This window comes from Coregonus clupeaformis, chromosome 2 (assembly GCF_020615455.1).
Source record: "Coregonus clupeaformis isolate EN_2021a chromosome 2, ASM2061545v1, whole genome shotgun sequence".
In the NCBI taxonomy this organism is placed as follows: domain Eukaryota; kingdom Metazoa; phylum Chordata; class Actinopteri; order Salmoniformes; family Salmonidae; genus Coregonus; species Coregonus clupeaformis.
The window spans coordinates 27,693,035-27,711,398 of NC_059193.1; the positions used below are offsets into that span (position 1 = coordinate 27,693,035).

An 18,364-nucleotide genomic window follows, 5' to 3' on the forward strand; every position below is an offset into this window, starting at 1 on the left:
TGCCCCCCATCCCCAGCACATGCCCCAATCTCTCTATAAGCACACACTAGCCCCAATCAACTTCAACATCTTTCAACAACCATTCAACACGCATGGTTCTGCATGGCTATGGCCCATCACTGAGGGCCCTTCATGTTTCAACTAACCACAGTGAAGAGAACATACACTAGAGAGACAGAATGCAGGAGGGTATTACAGGTCATACTGCAGGAGTTAAAACAGCCACTATGAATATACAGAGACAGACATAGGAATGTGGAATTGCTTTCAAAGACTGTACCCCCTTTCCAAAAGGAAAGACCTTGGATGTTGGGTTTTTACTTAAGTATTTGTTCTTGTTCTGTCAGAGCACGTGTGGAAATGTATAATCAAACAAACCAAGAAATCATAAAAATGAATATGTCAGATGAACAGCTACAGAGGATGAACAGCATAGCGTACAAAGATCTAGTGCTATATGTGTGTTGTGAGGGAAAACATTACATATGGTTGATTATATCTGTATGAATATTGATAGTTAACTACAGTACCAGTCAAAAGTTTGGACACTCATTCAAGGGTTTTTCTTTATTTTTACTATTTTTTACATTGTAGAATAATAGTGAAGACATCAAAACTATGAAATAACACATATGGAATCATGTAGTAAACAAAAATGTGTTAAACAAATCAAAATATATTTTATATTCTTCAAATAGCCACCCTTTGCCTTGATGACAGCTTTGCACACTCTTGGCATTCTCTCAACCAGCTTCACCTGGAATGCTTTTCCTACAGTCTTGAAGGAGTTCCCACATATGCTGAGGACTTGTTGGCTGCTTTTCTTTCACTCTGCGGTCCAACTCATCGCAAACCATCTCAATTGGTTTGAGGTCGGGTGATTGTGGAGGCCAGATCATCAGATGCAGCACTCCATCACTCTCCTTCTTGGTCAAATAGCCCTTCCATAGCCTGGAGGTGTGTTTTGGGTCATTGTCCTGTTGAAAAACAAATGTTAGTCCCACTAACCGCAAACCAGATGGGATGGCGTATCGCTGCAGAATGCTGTGGTAGCCATGCTGGTTAAGTGTGCCTTGAATTCTAAATAAATCACAGACAGTGTCACCAGCAAAGCACCCCCAAACCATCACACCTCCTCCTCCATGCTTCACAGTGGGAACTACACATGCAGAGATAATCTGTTCACTTACTCTGCGTCTCAAAAGACACGGCGGTTGGAACCAAAAATCTGGACTCATCAGACCAAAGTACAGATTTCCACCGGTCTAGTGTCCATTGCTCCCGTTTCTTGGCCCAAGCAAGTCTCTTCTTCTTATTGGTGTCCTTTAGTAGTGGTTTCTTTGCAGCAATTTGACCATGAAGGCCTGATTCACGCAGTCTCCTCTGGACAGTTGATGTTGAGATGTGTCTGTTACTTGAACTCTGTGAAGCATTTATTTGGGTTGCAATTTCTGAGGCTGGTAACTCTAATGAACTTATCCTCTGCAGCAGAGGTAACTCTGGGTCTTCCTTTCATCATAGCGCTTGATGGTTTTTGCGACTGCACTTGAAGAAACTTTCAAAGTTCTTGAAATGTTCCGTATTGACTGACATTCATGTCTTAAAGTAATTATGCTTATTTGAGCTGTTCTTGCCATAATATTGACTTGGTCTTTTACCAAACAGGGCATCTTGTGAGAAGGGTTAGGGACCACCCATACACAAAAAAATGTATCACGATGACAGTCGGAAAATTGTAAATTATTATTATTATTATATCTTCTGTATACCATTCCTAACTTGTCACAACACAACTGATTGAAGGAAAGAAATTCCACAAATGAACTTTTAACAAGGCACACCTGTGAATTGAAATGCATTCCAGGTGACTACCTCATGAAGCTGGTTGAGAGAATGCCAAGAGTGTGCAAAGCTGTCATCAAGGCAAAGGGTGGCTATTTGAAGAATCTCAAATATAAAATATATTTTGATTTGTTTAACACTTTTTTGGTTACTACATGATTCCATATGTGTTATTTCACAGTTTTGATGTCTTCACTATTATTCTACAATGTAGAAATTATAAAAAATTAAGAAAAACCCTTGAATGAGTAGGTGTGTCCAAACTTTTGACTGGTACTGTATGTGCTTGGCAACAGTAAGAGATCTCTTACCCAAGGTAACAGGATTTTCATAAATACCAATGCTGTGCTTTTGCAAAAGGATGGTTTCTGGGCGTATAGTCAAGGACATGGTGTGACTCGGGATAGAGATAACTTGTTTCTAGTCATCTTTGCTTCTGAGAACTAAGCCAGAGAACGATAAACAACACCTGGCACACATAAACAGATTATGAATACAAGGTAGCTTATGATGCCCCGATCTGCCGGGGAGGGGTGGAACCAGCCATGATTAAGCATTTTTAGGTCTGCTATATATGACCTCTGTATTTTCTGTATGATTGAGCTCTCGGCCTTACACTTCAGAGTGTGGGGTTTACCAGCTACATTATTGCAATAATTTATTGATATTAAAGTATGATTGTTTGAAAAATCTGCAGTCTCTCTTCCTTTTGATTAGAATTTCCACAACAGTGTGAGAGACTCTTTAGAATACTTTAATCAATCCATTTATCAAAGAAGAAAGAGTGAGGCCTTCTTTATCAGTACTGTATATGTACGTATATCAGGCCTTTCAATCATTTGCATGGAGATTTCAATGTAAGTGCTTTGTTAGGAATAGTGTTAGATGTGGTCCGGGATATTTTGAGTGACTCACAGTGTCTACCAAGGCCCCTACTCTACCATCATTGATTATTCACAGTTTCTTATTTTTCACTTTTCATAACAGTGTCATTACAAATAATACTGTTAGCCACTATGATGAAGTCACAATTATGACACCTCTCTTATGAAGTCACAATGACAAAGACACCCTTATGACATCACAAAGACTGCTGGTCTGGAGGAGGGGTCAGAGGTCATCGGCCTATGCTCTCTCTCCCTGCACAGCTCCTCTAACCCCACTCCTCCACTCCAGAGCTGAGCAGACTGCACATAGTTCCCTAAAACATCCATGGTCTGCCCCTATGTAAGGTTGGGGGATGTCTGGGCTTTGCCAGTGAGGGGAAGTTTTGAAGTATCTGGTGTCATTTTGAATTAGGCCCTATGGCGAATACAATATCATCCAAATATAGGATGTACATTTTTTATATTGTTTCACTGCCTTCTACGTTTGCTTTAAACCTTTAAATGAATGACTTTTATGAGAGTGTTATTTTATGTGTAATGCTGGATGTGTTTGCTGCCAATGCTTTAGTATTGAACTAAACGAACAAAGAAAACAATTAATCTGCTTTTAAAACGTTGTACAAAATGTGACTGCTAAACAAAATGAAACATCAATATGTATTTAAAATGTTATTACTACAGTAACTACTATTGCTGCTTTAAGTTATGATCAAGGCAAGTATATAAGTGCTTTGTGTAGCCTATAGTATCTATTGATGGTGCAATATGTAGTCAGTCTTTTTATGTATTGCACTGCATGCTATGGTGATCTGTTCTATAAGAACATTACATTCCTGATGAATTATCTCTTTGCTCTCTGGTTCTTTTAGCTTTCCAAGGTGGGTCCACTCATCAGTAGGACATAAAAGATGCGCCTAACCACTGATATGAGGTCAAATATTTTTCAGATATGGTTAAGGACAAGGTTGGTAGGTGTCTGATCCTAAATCTGTGGTGTAAGGGCAGCTTTTACTAGGTCAGCTGACCAGTTCCACAGCAGCTCGTTAGTTGACATGCTAGCTACCGAAGCTACTGAAGCCTACTCAATTCGACTTTTGAAGTGACTGCACATTATCAGTTCTACCAGACAAAAGCTTCACAGTTTAACTGATTCTTTGAAAGGTTTTATAAACAAATCAATAGCCTAACGCAGGGTTTTCCAAACTAGGTTCTGGGGCCCCCCCTGGGTGCACATTTTGGTTTTTGCCCTAGCACTACACAGCTGATTTAAATAATCAAAGCTTGATGATGAGTTAGTTCTTTGAATCAGCTGTGTAGTGCTAGGGCAAAAACCCAAATGTGCACCCAGCGGGGCCCCAGGACGGAGTTTGGGAAACCCCCTAACCTGGTGGTGTCAGGGTGGAGGTGGTGATCTGTAAAACAGAAGCAACAGCAGGAAAGTGATAGGAAGAAATTAGTCATTTTAAATGATATAATCTCATTGGTTAATACTTGGCTGATTGATGAAACGTGATAGGTGGATATTGAAGGTGTGTAAAGTGACAAAGACTCACAGGTAGGCCTCATAGAGATAGATAGAGGACTCATCTTTATATCTGTGCCATTATAGCGTCTGACAGCATGGGCAGCGCCATTGAGGTTACAACCCATAGGAATCCCCATCCAGTTGACTACTTGGGCTACTTTAAATTGGCATGGTGGAAGCCCTCAATTGCGCTACCCATGCTAAAACAGACTTTTGTTCACTAGAGCTGTCTATTATTCTCAATGGTAGGCCTATCACTTAAAGGACACATGTTTTTTCTTGTCAGCAGTTTTAAAGAAATGTAACATTCAAAATATAGAAATCATCCCTGTATGATGCATTTTGCATCATATGATGCTGCGTTTTCCATCCTATTATGCAAAATGAATCATATGGGATGATTTCTGTATTTTGAAAATTACTTATGTTGGAAACTTGAGTGCTGCCAAGCAAAACATTTTGGGACTATGTCAACAATGGACTAATGAAACAAATACCAAAATATATGGGGGTGGTTTACAGGTACAATTTACATGTCAATTTACACACTTAGTTTATACCAGATGTACCAAAGTTAGAAATACATACATACAGAGAAATTATCATATTGATCATACAGGATTTTGTAATAATAAAATTGGTATGTAAAGAAAGAGAGGTGGGCCTACTCCCCAACATGTCTCCGTCCAACCCCCCGCACACCCCTGAGATTGTTCTTTACAGAGTCAAGTATATTTGTCCAGGCCTCAATTGTTCCTTTACTTCCATAATTCTAATGAGTGTTTATGCACGCAATAAGTTGAAAACTGAATGATTTCTGATGGATATTTACTTAATTGAACTGTGAGTTTGGGCAAATGAGGAGAACAACGCGATTTTACTGCAAAGATAAACAAGAACGGCGTTCAATTAGGCCTACAGCGACCAATGCAATATTGTTTCGAATCGTAAATTATCTAAACTCAGTGCAGGGAACATGTCAACATACATTCATGGTGATATGTGCAATGCTTTGAGAAGACCAGGCCTATTTATTTTGATAGCAAAACAATTGGCGTTAGCTAGCTGATATTTGCTATTTCACTTTGTGGCCTAAAATGTTCCATAGGCCTAGTCGTGAGGAAAGGGCATTGTAAATGTTCACTTTAAATATGATGGAGTTGGCTAGCTACTGGTGAACGTCTGTGTGATGGAAAGGAAGGCCAAGAAATGACACATCAGATTTGATTTACATGCATGCACACGTAAACGTGGTTGTATTCTGCTATTCACCACATGGTAGTGGTAGATTTACAGTGAGAGAGACAGGCCATGGCTAACTGGCGGCAGGTAGCTTAGTGGTTAAGAGCGTTGTGCCAGTAACTGAAAGGTTGCTGGTTCTAATCCCCGAGCCGACTAGGTGAAAAAAATCTGTCGATGTGCCCTTGAGCAAGGCACTTAACCCTAATTGCTCCTGTAAGTCGCTCTGGATAAGAGCGCCTGCTAAATGACTAAAATGTAAATGTAAATGACCATATGTGACCATGTCCTTGACCCCTTTCTGATGGCCAGAGGGGTCCTAATGCTGCTCGTGTCTGTGTGTATGGGGTTATGATAATGTCTAGGCCAGCCCATACAAATAGAGTGAATTGAATGGGACTGCTGTAACTAATACAGTTGGGCAAAGAGAGATGTGTGTTTGTGTATGTGTGGGATCCTACATGGCCAAGAGCAACAACACAGCCAGGGTAGCTACATAACAGACTGCTGTGAGTAGGACGTCTTGTCCCTTGACTGTGTGTTGTAGACATCGCGTGCTTTAGTTAGATAATCAGCAATAGAGAATAGATGCATCTCAGTGCTTTAGTTAGATAATCAGCACTATGATAGAGGACAGAGTGCATCTCCTCCTCACACAGTGCTTCAGTTAGATAAGCAGCACTATGATTCAGGACAGAGTGCATCTCCTCCTCACACTTTGCTTCAGTTAGATAATCAGCACTATGATTCAGGACAGAGTGCCTCTCCTCCTCATACCATGCTTCAGTTAGATAATCAGCACTATGATTCAGGACAGAATGCCTCTCCTCCTCACACTGTGCTTCAGTTAGATAATCAGCACTATGATTCAGGACAGAGTGCCTCTCCTCCTCACACCGTGCTTCAGTTAGATAATCAGCACTATGATTCAGGACAGAGTGCCTCTCCTCCTCACACAGTGCTTCAGTTAGATAATCAGCACTATGATTCAGGACAGAGTGCCTCTCCTCACACCGTGCTTCAATTAGATAATCAGCACTATGATTCAGGACAGAGTGCCTCTCCTCACACAGAGTCTTCTGGCCTGCTGCAGGTGCAAGGTGCTGACTTTTACTTATAGTTTATTTTAGTTTTATTTTATTTTCTATACATGGCAGCTAAAAGTTGAATTGTGTACAACAAATATAAATCAGTAAATTGTGACAGTTAGGAACTTGAAGGGATGATGATGATGAAGATGATGATGATGATGATGATCTGGGAGAAAAATATGGGATGGCATTGAGAGCGATAGTATTGATAGTATTGATGGCATTGACAGTATTGATGGTATTGATGGTATTTATAGTAGTGATGGTAGTGATGGTGTTGATGGTAGTGATGGTGTTGATGGTGTTTGTGGTGTTGCTGGTGTTGCTGGTATTACTGGTATTGCAGGTATTGCTGGTATTGCTGGCATTGATAGCATTGATGGCATTGATGGCATTGATGGCATTGCTGATATTGCTGGTATTGCTGGTAATGCTGGTTTTGCTGGTATTGCTGGTATTGCTGGCATTGCTGGTATTGCTGGTATCGCTGGTATCGCTGGTATCAATGGTATCGACTGAATCGATGGTATCGACGGTATCGACGGTATCGACGGTATAGGTGATATAGATGATATTGATGGTATTGCTGGTATTGCTAATATTGCTAGTATTGATGGTATTGCTGGTATTGCTGGTATTGATGGCATTGATGGTATTGATGGTATGGTTGGAATTGATAGTATTGATGGTATTGATGGTATTGCTGGTATTGCTGGTATTGCTGGTATTGATGGCATTGATGGTATTGATGGTGTTGATGGTATTGATAGTATTGATAGTTTTGATAGTAGTGATGGTATTGATGGTATTGATGGTATTGATGGTATTGATAGTATTGAGGGTATTGATGGTATTGCTGGTATTGCTGGTATTGCTGGTATTGATAGTATTGATAGTATTGATGGTATTGATAGTATTGAGGGTATTGATGGTATTGATAGTATTGATAGTATTGATAGTATTGATGGTATTGATAGTATTGAGGGTATTTCTGGTATTGCTGGTATTGCTGGTATTGCTGGTATTGATAGTATTGATAGTATTGAGATAATTGATGGTATTGATAGTATTGAGGGTATTGCTGGTATTGCTGGTATTGCTGGTATTGCTGGCATTGCTGGTATTGCTGGTATCGCTGGTATCGCTGGTATCAATGGTATCGACTGAATCGATGGTATCGACGGTATCGACGGTATCGACGGTATAGGTGATATAGATGATATTGATGGTATTGCTGGTATTGCTAATATTGCTAGTATTGATGGTATTGCTGGTATTGCTGGTATTGATGGTATTGATGGTATTGCTGGTATTGATGGTATTGCTGGTATTGATGGCATTGATGGTATTGATGGTGTTGATGGTATTGATAGTATTGATAGTTTTGATAGTATTGATGGTATTGATGGTATTGATGGTATTGATAGTATTGAGGGTATTGATGGTATTGATGGTATTGCTGGTATTGCTGGTATTGATAGTATTGATAGTATTGATAGTATTGATAGTATTGATGGTATTGATGGTATTGATGGTATTGATAGTATTGATAGTATTGATAGTATTGATAGTATTGAGGGTATTGCTGGTATTGCTGGTATTGCTGGTATTGCTGGTATTGATAGTATTGATAGTATTGAGAGAATTGATGGTATTGATAGTATTGAGGGTATTGCTGGTATTGCTGTATTGCTGGTATTGCTGGTATTGCTGGTATTGATAGTATTGATAGTATTGATGGTATTGATAGTACTGAGGGTATTGATGGTATTGTGGAGAAGGGAGCCTGTGAGAGTCAGGTAAATAGTTAGGTCCATAGCCTTAGCAGCACACCTCGCTGTCCCCTCACGTCCTTTGGCTCTCGTCTGTGTAAATGGTATAGCTGGTTAACCACTCCTCTCCACTGTATAGCTGGTTAACCACTCCTCTCCACTGTATAGCTGGTTAACCACTCCTCTCCACTGTATAGCTGGTTAACCACTCCTCTCCACTGTATAGCTGGTTAACCACTCCTCTCCACTGTATAGCTGGTTAACCACTCCTCTCCATTGTCACAGTGTAACACCCACCAGGGTAATGCTATTTTACCCAGGAGGACATCGCTTTATGTAGGCCACTTACTCTGCTTATGAAACACCCAATTATTAACGCCGTAAAAAACCCTGCTTGTGGGAGGAACAGAGCGCTGACGCCTATTTTTAACTCAACCTTCCTTTCTCAGACAGGACAGGACAGAGCTGTTCCTTGTTTTCAGTCTTGGAGATGCCACCAAAAATCCCTCTTATAGATGTGTGTGTGTGTGCATGTGTGCAACTGTGCCTGTGTGTGCATAAGGTGTGCGATTGAGTGTGTGTGTATGTCTGTGCTTGTGTTTTAGCCACCAGTGTGATTTAGCAGCAGCAGACAGGCTGGTGAGTAAGAGTATCAACCGGATTCTGATGGATCTAATAGCTCTTAATGCCCAGTTAGCGTAGTGACAGTAACATGCTAGCCAATCTGCTCTCCCCTGACTGCTGAGGCCATGGTCTCTGTTTCAGCCTGAATGAAAACACCACATCTGGCGTCGCCTTAAAGAAAGCTAATTGTACTGTGAGGGCTCCAGCTGTTAGCATCTCTGTGTGTTGTAGTTGCGGTTCTACCTGTGAGATAAACAAACAAACAAATGAAACAACAGGAACCTGTAACCTGTTTCCTGATGCTCTGCAGTAGATCATCAGTGGTATGAAATCGTCATCTTGTCATGTATTAGGCCTATTATAATCTTTGTATCGCCATAGTGACCTGCAATTTCATACTCTAAGATAAGATGAGTGGTCCAGGGTTTAAGAAAAAAAGAAAACAGCTAATTCATGAAGGATATTTACAGCAAGCTGAATTGTATAGCCTGAACTGTGACAAAGCGTGTTTTTGTACAATGACTTAGTATGAGAATTGTATCTTTCATTGTATTTACTATATGCACTTGATTGATGTAAAAAATAACTTGTTGCTCTTTATCAAACCAACAGAATGCCTCTGTAAGGTCATAGTTCATGTGGTTATATGATTGACAGAAACCCCAGTGTTGCGTGGGTTATAAAGAGTCTGAGTGACTGAATCATTTGATGACCTGGTTTATGTTCTCCTGCTGCTGTGTTTGTGCGCATGGCTTTCTACTTTTAGTTTAAATCCATGTGCGCGTGTGTGAGCGTGTGTTTGGGTGGACAGAGAGGGCTGTGAGATGAGATCATTCCCACGGACAGATGAGGTCATACACGAAGGACAGATCATGAGTCACTTCTATGCCTTTATTTTAAATAAAACAAATTGATCTTACAACAAAATGTCCTGATAGTAATTTCTCTGTGTTCGCTTGTAAATACTACAGTGTGAATAAAATATTTAAAATGAGCTGGTTTTGAGTCGGTGTTAACTGGTGCGATGTGAATGGCTTGGGAAGGTTGGCACTTAGCAGTGAGGGAGTTCTATTACGCTGGCCCGAATTGAACCGGGCAATGGCCCGTCACGTCATCGGGCGAACGCTGGGAGGGAGGAGTGCCCTTCTCAAATCAAACAGTAATCTGCGCCGCTCTGTCATGTTGTCAACAAGGCAGCATGGTGCATTGTCCAGAAACATACAACATCTCTTTTCGATCAAATAAATGTTTTAATTTTCAAACTAGTTTTCATTAGGAAGGCAGATAAACCGTTTTTATCCAAAGCAATCACTTTAGCATGTGAAAACAGAATCCTACTCATCACTCCACGTGCTTGATATTGTCACTTTGGTTTTGAACCTACTTCACCTTCGGCTAGAGTGGGGCACCTGGCTCACACCCGGGAGGCAGCCCGGTTCCAAACCGAATGCAATAACCTTTCACCCGGTTCAACCTCCTCCCACCGGGGTAACCTGGGCCAGATAAACAAACCCCCTCAGCGTGTTCCAGAGTGTTCCGTCTCCCTCCTTCTGACCCAGATTGGATGCTCCCAGGCTGCCTGTACTGCCTGTATATGACTACACTGCTGCTGTGTTGCTGTGAGCCACTGACAGACTAACATGCTTACAACACACAACCCGCAGCAGAGCTCACAAGCTAAGTGCAGAATGTCTCCTGGTGTTGCCTCTTTTCAAGAGCCTGGGTGGTTCCCCATCTACTGCACCAAACTAGATGGTCATCCTTCCGAATGAAAGACCCCTGAAACCACATTGAACACTATTCACCATTCCTGTCCCTCTCTGTGACATCCATCACATCAGGCCATGGTGCCATCCACTCTGACTCTTTACGTTAGGCCGCGTATGAGCCTTCACACACAGGGGAGGGCTTGATGCTCAGGGCAGCGATCAAGTGACAGAGGGGAAGTGAAGGTGGGGTAGTGCAGGATAGAATTACATAGCCCAGAATGCTGTTCGGTTGAGAGACATGCTGTTTTTTAGACTGATGCCTCATGTCCTTCACAACCGAGTTCTGCTGCATGCTCTTTGTGTGTCTTGACCAATCACATTCAAGGAAATCGCAGGTCGCACGGGCCGGTCACATAGCACAAAGCTCAAGGTGCGCTCTCCACTTTCCTCCGGTATTTATTTAGTAAGGTTGATAACACATCACTCTCGACAGACACAAGCAAAAACTCTTACATAAATGTAGCAGCCTACACCTATATTTGTGATCTGACATGCTGTATTGCATGGGTATTAGACTATGTTCAGTCTGATCAACTGTAACACAAGCAGCTGGATAGTCTAGCCTACTATGAGCCCTGTCCCTCTGGCCAGGGTAAACAAAGTATTTATAGGCCATTTGTTTGTGAAAAAATGTGAATGGGATCAACTTGGCTACCTAGACTTGACTGAGCGTTAAACTGACTAGGCTACCTAGACTTTTTAAATCCAAAATGATTAACCGTAATTAATCAATAAACACAATAGCTGACAGATAATGTTTTATCAGGCCTACAGTTGCATAGGGCAGGATTACACTATGCAAACCTGCATAAAGCAAGCTCAGCCCTGTGAGTATTATTGTCAAATAATGTTGCTTTCTCTGTGTCTGTGTATAGGAAACCCCCCCTAGTCCTTCTTTAAAATCTAATTCATATGAACAAGTACAAGGTTGCTGCAGTTTGACAGGGTTCTCATCCTCCCAAAGCCAGGAGTTTTTCCAGGAGTTTTTTTTTTAACCATATGACCTGATTAGGAAAAAGTCTGGTCCCATCATAGCTCATATTAAACGTTTTTGCAGCAGATGAATCACGTCATACCGTATAAGGTCCGGAGTTATACCTAGTTAGGTTACCAGATCAGGAAAAATATAGGCCCCAGATTTTTCGCCACACCACTCCGGCACATATGGTGCCACCTCTGCGGGAAGGGGATTCCTTCTCCCTCTGTCGAGGCGACAGCAGAGCAGTATGCCTCTCAGAGTGACAAATCCAAGGCGATAAGAGGAGGGATATAGGCCTAAGAAGGTGGGCAACGGGGAAGAACCTTGTAACACAATTGAGGACAAATTAGGAGAGCAAGACAAAGAAAACCTACCCGTAGATGTCATTGTCTACAGCAGGCATTGCCCCCTCATCCCTCCCCCTGATCTCTTCCTCTTCCCCTCTCTCTCTGCGCCTGTTTTTTTTTCAGAACCGCGGAAAGCGACCTGCCTCTCGGAGCTCCATTGCCAGGGCAACGCGCTGCCTGCTTGCAGGGGCTCCTGGTGCGCTTTGAAGCAGCTGTAATTTTATATTCTGACAAGCCCCTCAGCTCGCGATGCAGCATCCGGGTAACGCATTCAGTATCTGCAGAGCATTCAGTGCAGTGATTTAATAGTTAGGCTAAATAAAGCAGCATTGAAAATAAGGCAACATTAGTTATCTGACCGTTTCACAATACACATTTCATGGCAGTAATCTTAGAGATGACGTGTTGGAGGGAGAGGGACACGGAGGCAGAATTGGAGAGAGAGATGCAGAGTGCAGACACGAGTGTGTGTGTGTTGGGGTGAGGGGGGGGTGTAGTGTGTGCATAATTATTATGTGGGTCATTCTGTCCATGAATTTGGGTTGCTCAGACTGTTATGGTCTTGTCAGAATGTACTGCCATGCAGCCAGTTACCACACTATCTATCACGCATGTGTCGGGGAAGAAGACATTCAATTGGCACTACTGAATAAACCTAGCACTCTCAGCCATAGGGTGTCGCTGTTTACCGTTGCAAGAGCAGAACATGACGGGATGTTCTAATAGCCCTATGTAGACACACACAAGAAATATCTAAGAGTTTGTGCCAAAAAAAGTAGATATCTATAATGTTAATAGTGTGACGCACTGACTGCACTACTCGTGATATCTATCACATTTAGGTGTTTAATTTATTATTTGAATAGAGGATGTAATCATTTTAAGAATATTGGTGACTAAGCCGAAATTCGTGGTATATAGAGGTTACCCACTCAAAGTATAACAACTGATCAAATAAGGACAGTATATTGTTGGTAAAATAAGGACCAGTGGTGAAAAGTACTTAAGTAAAAATACTTTAAAGTACTACTTAAGTAGTTTTTTGGGGTATCTGTACATTACTTTACTATTTCTATTTTTGACAACTTTTGCTTTTACTCCACTATATTCATAAAGAAAAGAATGTACTTCTTACGCCATACATTTTCCCTAACACTCAAAAGTACTCGTTACATTTTTACAGGAAAATTGTCCAATTCACGCACTTATCAAGAGATCATCCCTGGTCATCCCTACTGCCTCTGACCTGGCAGACTCACTAAACACAATGACTCTGATCTGGCGGATTCACTAAACACAAATGCTTCATTTGTAAATTTTGTCTGAGTGTTGGAGTGTGCCCCTGCAATGAGTAAATTTAGAAAACAAGACAATCGTGTCATCTTGTTTGCTTAATATAAGGAATGTGAAATGCTTTATACTTTTTCTTTAGATACTTAAGTATATTTGTGCAATTACATTTACTTTTAATACTTAAGTATATCTAAAAGCAAATACTTTTAGACTTTTACTGAAGTAGTATTTTACTGGGTGAATTTCACTTCTACTTGAGTCATTTTCCATTAAGGTACACTACATGACCAAAAGTATGTGGACACCTGCTCATCGAACATCTAATTCCAAAATCATGGGCATTAATATGGAGTTGGTCCCCCCTTTGCTACTAGGTAGGTCATTGATGTTGGGCAATTAGGCCTGGCCCGCAGTCGCCATTCCAATTCATCCCAAAGGTGTTCGATGGGGTTGAGGTCAGGGCTCTGTGCAGGCCAGTCAAGTTCTTCCACACCAATCTCCACAAACCATTTCTGTATGGACCTCGCTTTGTGCACGGGGCATTGTCATGCTGAAACAGGAAAGGGCCTTCCCGAAACTGTTGCCACAAAGTTGTAAGCACAGAATCATCTAGAATATGCTGTAGCGTTAAGATTTCCCTTCACTGGAACTAAGGGGCCTAGCCTGAACCATGAAAAACAGCCCAAGACCATTATTCCTCCTTCACCAAACTTTACAGTTGGCACTATGCATTGGGGCAGGTAGCGTTCTCCTGGCAACCACCAAAAACAGATTTGTCCGTCAGACTACCAGATGGTGAAGCGTGATTCATCACTCCAGAGAACGCGTTTCCACTGCTCCAGAGTCCAATGGCGGCAAGCTTTACACCACTCAAGCTGATGCTTGGCATTGCGCATGGTGATCTTAGGCTTGTGTGCGGCTGCTCGGCCATGGAAACCCATTTCATGAAGCTCCCGACGAACAGTTATTGTGCTGACGTTGTTTCCACAGGCAGTTTGGAACTCAGTAGTGAGTGTTGCAACCGAGGACAGACGATTTTTACGCACTACACGCTTCAGCACTCGGTAGTCCCGTTCTGTGAGCTTGTGCAGCCTACCACTTTGCGTCTGAACCGTCGTTTCAATTTCACAATAACAGCACTTACAGTTGACCGGGCAGCTCTTAACGGGGCAGAAATTTGACAAACTGACTTGTTGGAAAGGTGGCATCCTATGATGGTGCCACGATGAAAGTCGCTGAGCCCTTCAGTAAGGCCATTCTACTGCCAATGTTTGTCTTTGGAGTTTGCATGGCTGTGTGCTCGATTTTATACACCTGTCAGCAACGGTGTGGCTGAAATAGCCAAATCCACTAATTTGAAGGGCTGTCCACATACTTTTGTATATATAGTGTATCTTTACTTTTACTTCAGTGTGACAATTGGGTACTTTTTCCACCAATGATAAGAAAAGTATATTGCTGATCAAAGACTAAGTATAAATGTGAAACGGCCTCTTATTTGCAATGATTGATTTTGCTTAACGGTCCCATTGGAAACATGTCCTATGAATCCTAGTGTACTGTTTTTGTCACCCATGCCCTTTATGAAGTGTATATAATTTTCAATAATATAGAATTGTCAATAATTTTCAATAAGGACAATATATTGCTGATCAAATAAGGACAGTATTTTGCTGATAAAATAAGGACAGTATATTGTAAGAGGTGATACAATTAGGTTGATCCGTTATGGAAAGCCAATTCAATTCATTTCTAAAGTACTTCAAAGCCGGGGCATGTATGACGATATTGGCCTACAGGTTAAGAACAACAAGGTGGCCAGACGCATGATGGTGCTGTTACATCATAAACGGGTAATAGAGGCGCGTAATAGGGCTGTTCTTGAAGGGATGCGACATTCAGCAGCTGCAGAGAGACAGTAGCATCACCGCGGACGTAAATAGCGCTATTCTAAAAGGCAGGACGATAGAAATAACAAACACTTATAGTGCGATCCTCTGATACGGAATTTATTTGTGTGCTTTTAGATTTTAGCATTTCTGCGTTTGACCTATAGCCTAGTTATTCTAGCATACAATGGCGATACAAACCCGAAAAAGACGCTGGTTAGGTGGATGGGCATTTCCTTCTTTTGCTCTTCTTTTGCTTCATTTGAAAGGAATCTCCGGACAGATACGATACTCAATTCAAGAGGAACTAAAAGTCGGAACGGCAGTTGGGAATATAGCTAAAGACCTAAGATTCGACACCTCGAGACAAGCGGACCGGAATCTTCGCATCTTATCTGGAACAAAGCACGAGCTCTTCCAGGTAAACCGGAGAGATGGCACTTTGTTAGTGAACCACAGAGTAGACAGAGAGGAACTGTGCGTAAAAACCACGCCGTGTTTCATCAACCTAAAAGCGGTGATAGAAAATCCGCTAGAAATGCACCAAGTGACAGTAGAGATAATAGATGTAAACGACAATTCCCCTAAATTCCCCGAGGAAACATATAATTTGGAAATACTAGAGTCCGCATTGGCAGGGACACGGTTCCAAGTGGAGGGAGCACACGACTCAGATGTAGGCTTAAATGCTTTGCAGTCTTATACGTTAAGCCACAACCAGTATTTTCGAGTGGAAACAGAAGAATTTGGTGAAGACGGTAAAATCCCATTTCTAATATTACAAAAACCATTGGATAGGGAGCTTATTTCTCAGCACACGTTGCTGTTAACAGCATTAGATGGGGGCAAGCCACCCAAATCAGGAGGCCTTAATATTACAGTTATTGTGTCCGATATAAATGATAACGCACCAGTGTGTGACAAGCAGAAATACACGGTAACCATAAAGGAAAGTGCACCTGCGGGGACATTTTTAATTCGATTGAATGCCTCTGATACGGACGAGGGTCTAAATGGCGAGGTCAAGTATTCTTTACGAGGCAAATTTAGAGGTATGGGTGTTGAGCCCTTTGAGTTGGACAGTAAAACAGGAGAGCTAAAAGTGAAGGGAGGCCTTGATTTCGAGGAGAAGCAGGTGTATGAGATGAATGTACTGGCAGCGGACACGGGAGCGGTGTCTCTCTCCACACACTGCAACGTGCTCGTCAGAGTTGAAGACGTGAATGACAACAGGCCCGAGATTGACGTCACCTCTCTGTCCAGGCGGATCTCTGAGGACGCACATCCCGGTACCGTGGTAGCGCTAATGGGGATGACCGACCTGGACTCGGGTGTGAACGGACAGGTAGTCTGTTCTTTACCGAAGGATTTACCGTTTGATCTGAAGCCTTCTCCCGATGGACATTTCTATTCGTTAGTCACGAATGAATTCCTTGATAAAGAGTCTGTGGCTCGGTATGATATTACAATCACGGCTAAAGACTTAGGAACCCCTCCTTTGACATCAACTAAAGTAATTCAAGTGGAGGTAGTAGATGTTAACGATAATAATCCACTTTTCACCGACAACCCTTACACATTTTATGTAGTTGAAAACAATAAACCCGGTATATCTATTTTCTCTGTAAGCGCGTCTGATTTTGATGAAGGTGAAAATGCAGCCATTTCATATTCACTGGACCGTGGGAGCACTGGACAAAGCGTGACATCCTTCCTAAACATAAATGAAGGCAACGGTACCATTTACGCACTTAAGAGCTTTGACTTTGAAACCCTCAAAACGTTCCAGTTTCACGTCATTGCCAAGGACTCGGGCACGCCGTCACTAAGCAGCAATGTCACAGTGAACGTGTTCATTCTGGATCAGAACGACAACGCTCCAGTAATCTTGTATCCAGTCAGCGCTAACGGTTCCGCTGAAGGTGTGGAGGAGATTCCCCGCAATGTGAACGCAGGCCATTTGGTGACTAAAGTGAGAGCCTATGATGCTGACATAGGATATAACGGCTGGTTATTATTTTCACTGCAGGAAGTTACTGACCACAGTCTATTTGCTTTGGACCGCTATACAGGACAGATAAGGACACTTCGGCCATTCACAGAGACAGACGAGACTGAGCATAAACTGGTCATACTGGTAAAAGACAATGGGAACGTTTCATTGTCAGCAACAGCTACTGTGATGATCAACGTTGTGGAGCCCAAAGAGGCTTTTGCAGCTTCTGATGTTAAAAGCGCAGTAAAAGACGAAGAGGAGAACAGCGTTACATTTTATTTGATCATAACTTTGGGATCAGTTTCAGCACTTTTCATCATCAGTATCATCGTGTTGATTTTAATGCAGTGCTCCAAAGCCCCAGACTATTCCTCCAAGTACTTACAAGATGCGAATTACGACGGGACACTGTGCCACAGCATCCAGTACAGATCCGGAGACAAACGGTACATGTTAGTTGGACCCAGAATGAGTATAGGTTCTACTATAGTCCCGGGCAGCAATGGGAATACTCTAGTGGTACCCGAACACAGGAGGAGAGCTTCTGGAGAGGTAAGAAGTGTCTTTATCCTTTACTGCCTATTAAGTCAGATAAAGAGACATGTTTTGAGTGAATTTGTGCGCTAGCATGTTTTTGTCTGTGCGTAATGTCCATGCGCAAACTCCCTGTAGAGGGCGTTGTCCATGGTGCTGAATTACAAGCTCACTTAGGTTATTTTACATTTTAGTCATTTAGCAGACGCTCTTATCCAGAGCGACTTACAGTTAGTGAGTTCATACATTTTCATACTGGCCCCCCGTGGGAATCGAACACACAACCCTGGCGTTGCAAGCGCCATGCTCTACCAACTGAGCTACACGGGCTGTTCTTTAACTGTGCACTCCTTCAATTTAGTATTTTTCTCTTCCTCACCTATCTAATCACCCCTTCTTTTATTCTTATTTTTACTGATATTGGTGTATTTACTGGATTCGATACAGAAGACACACACGGAGCTCATAGTAGCCTATTGTGTGGACCAGAATCCCAGACCACATGGTGTCAGGGTAACACAAGGAGACTGTTTAGTACTTTGTAGATTAGACCCTACCCCTCTCTGTGCTGTTTTGT

At 42.0% G+C, this 18,364-nt stretch overlaps 1 protein-coding gene across 1 annotated transcript; it reads left to right on the forward strand.

The window, feature by feature from the left end:
- Positions 1 to 15,288: 15,288 nt before the first annotated feature.
- Positions 15,289 to 17,880, forward strand: LOC121585974 (protocadherin alpha-8-like). Its single transcript, XM_041902347.2, has one exon. It carries the CDS (start codon positions 15,445 to 15,447, stop codon positions 17,878 to 17,880), a length of 2,436 nt encoding a protein of 811 aa, XP_041758281.2. The 5' UTR covers positions 15,289 to 15,444.
- Positions 17,881 to 18,364: the final 484 nt, after the last annotated feature.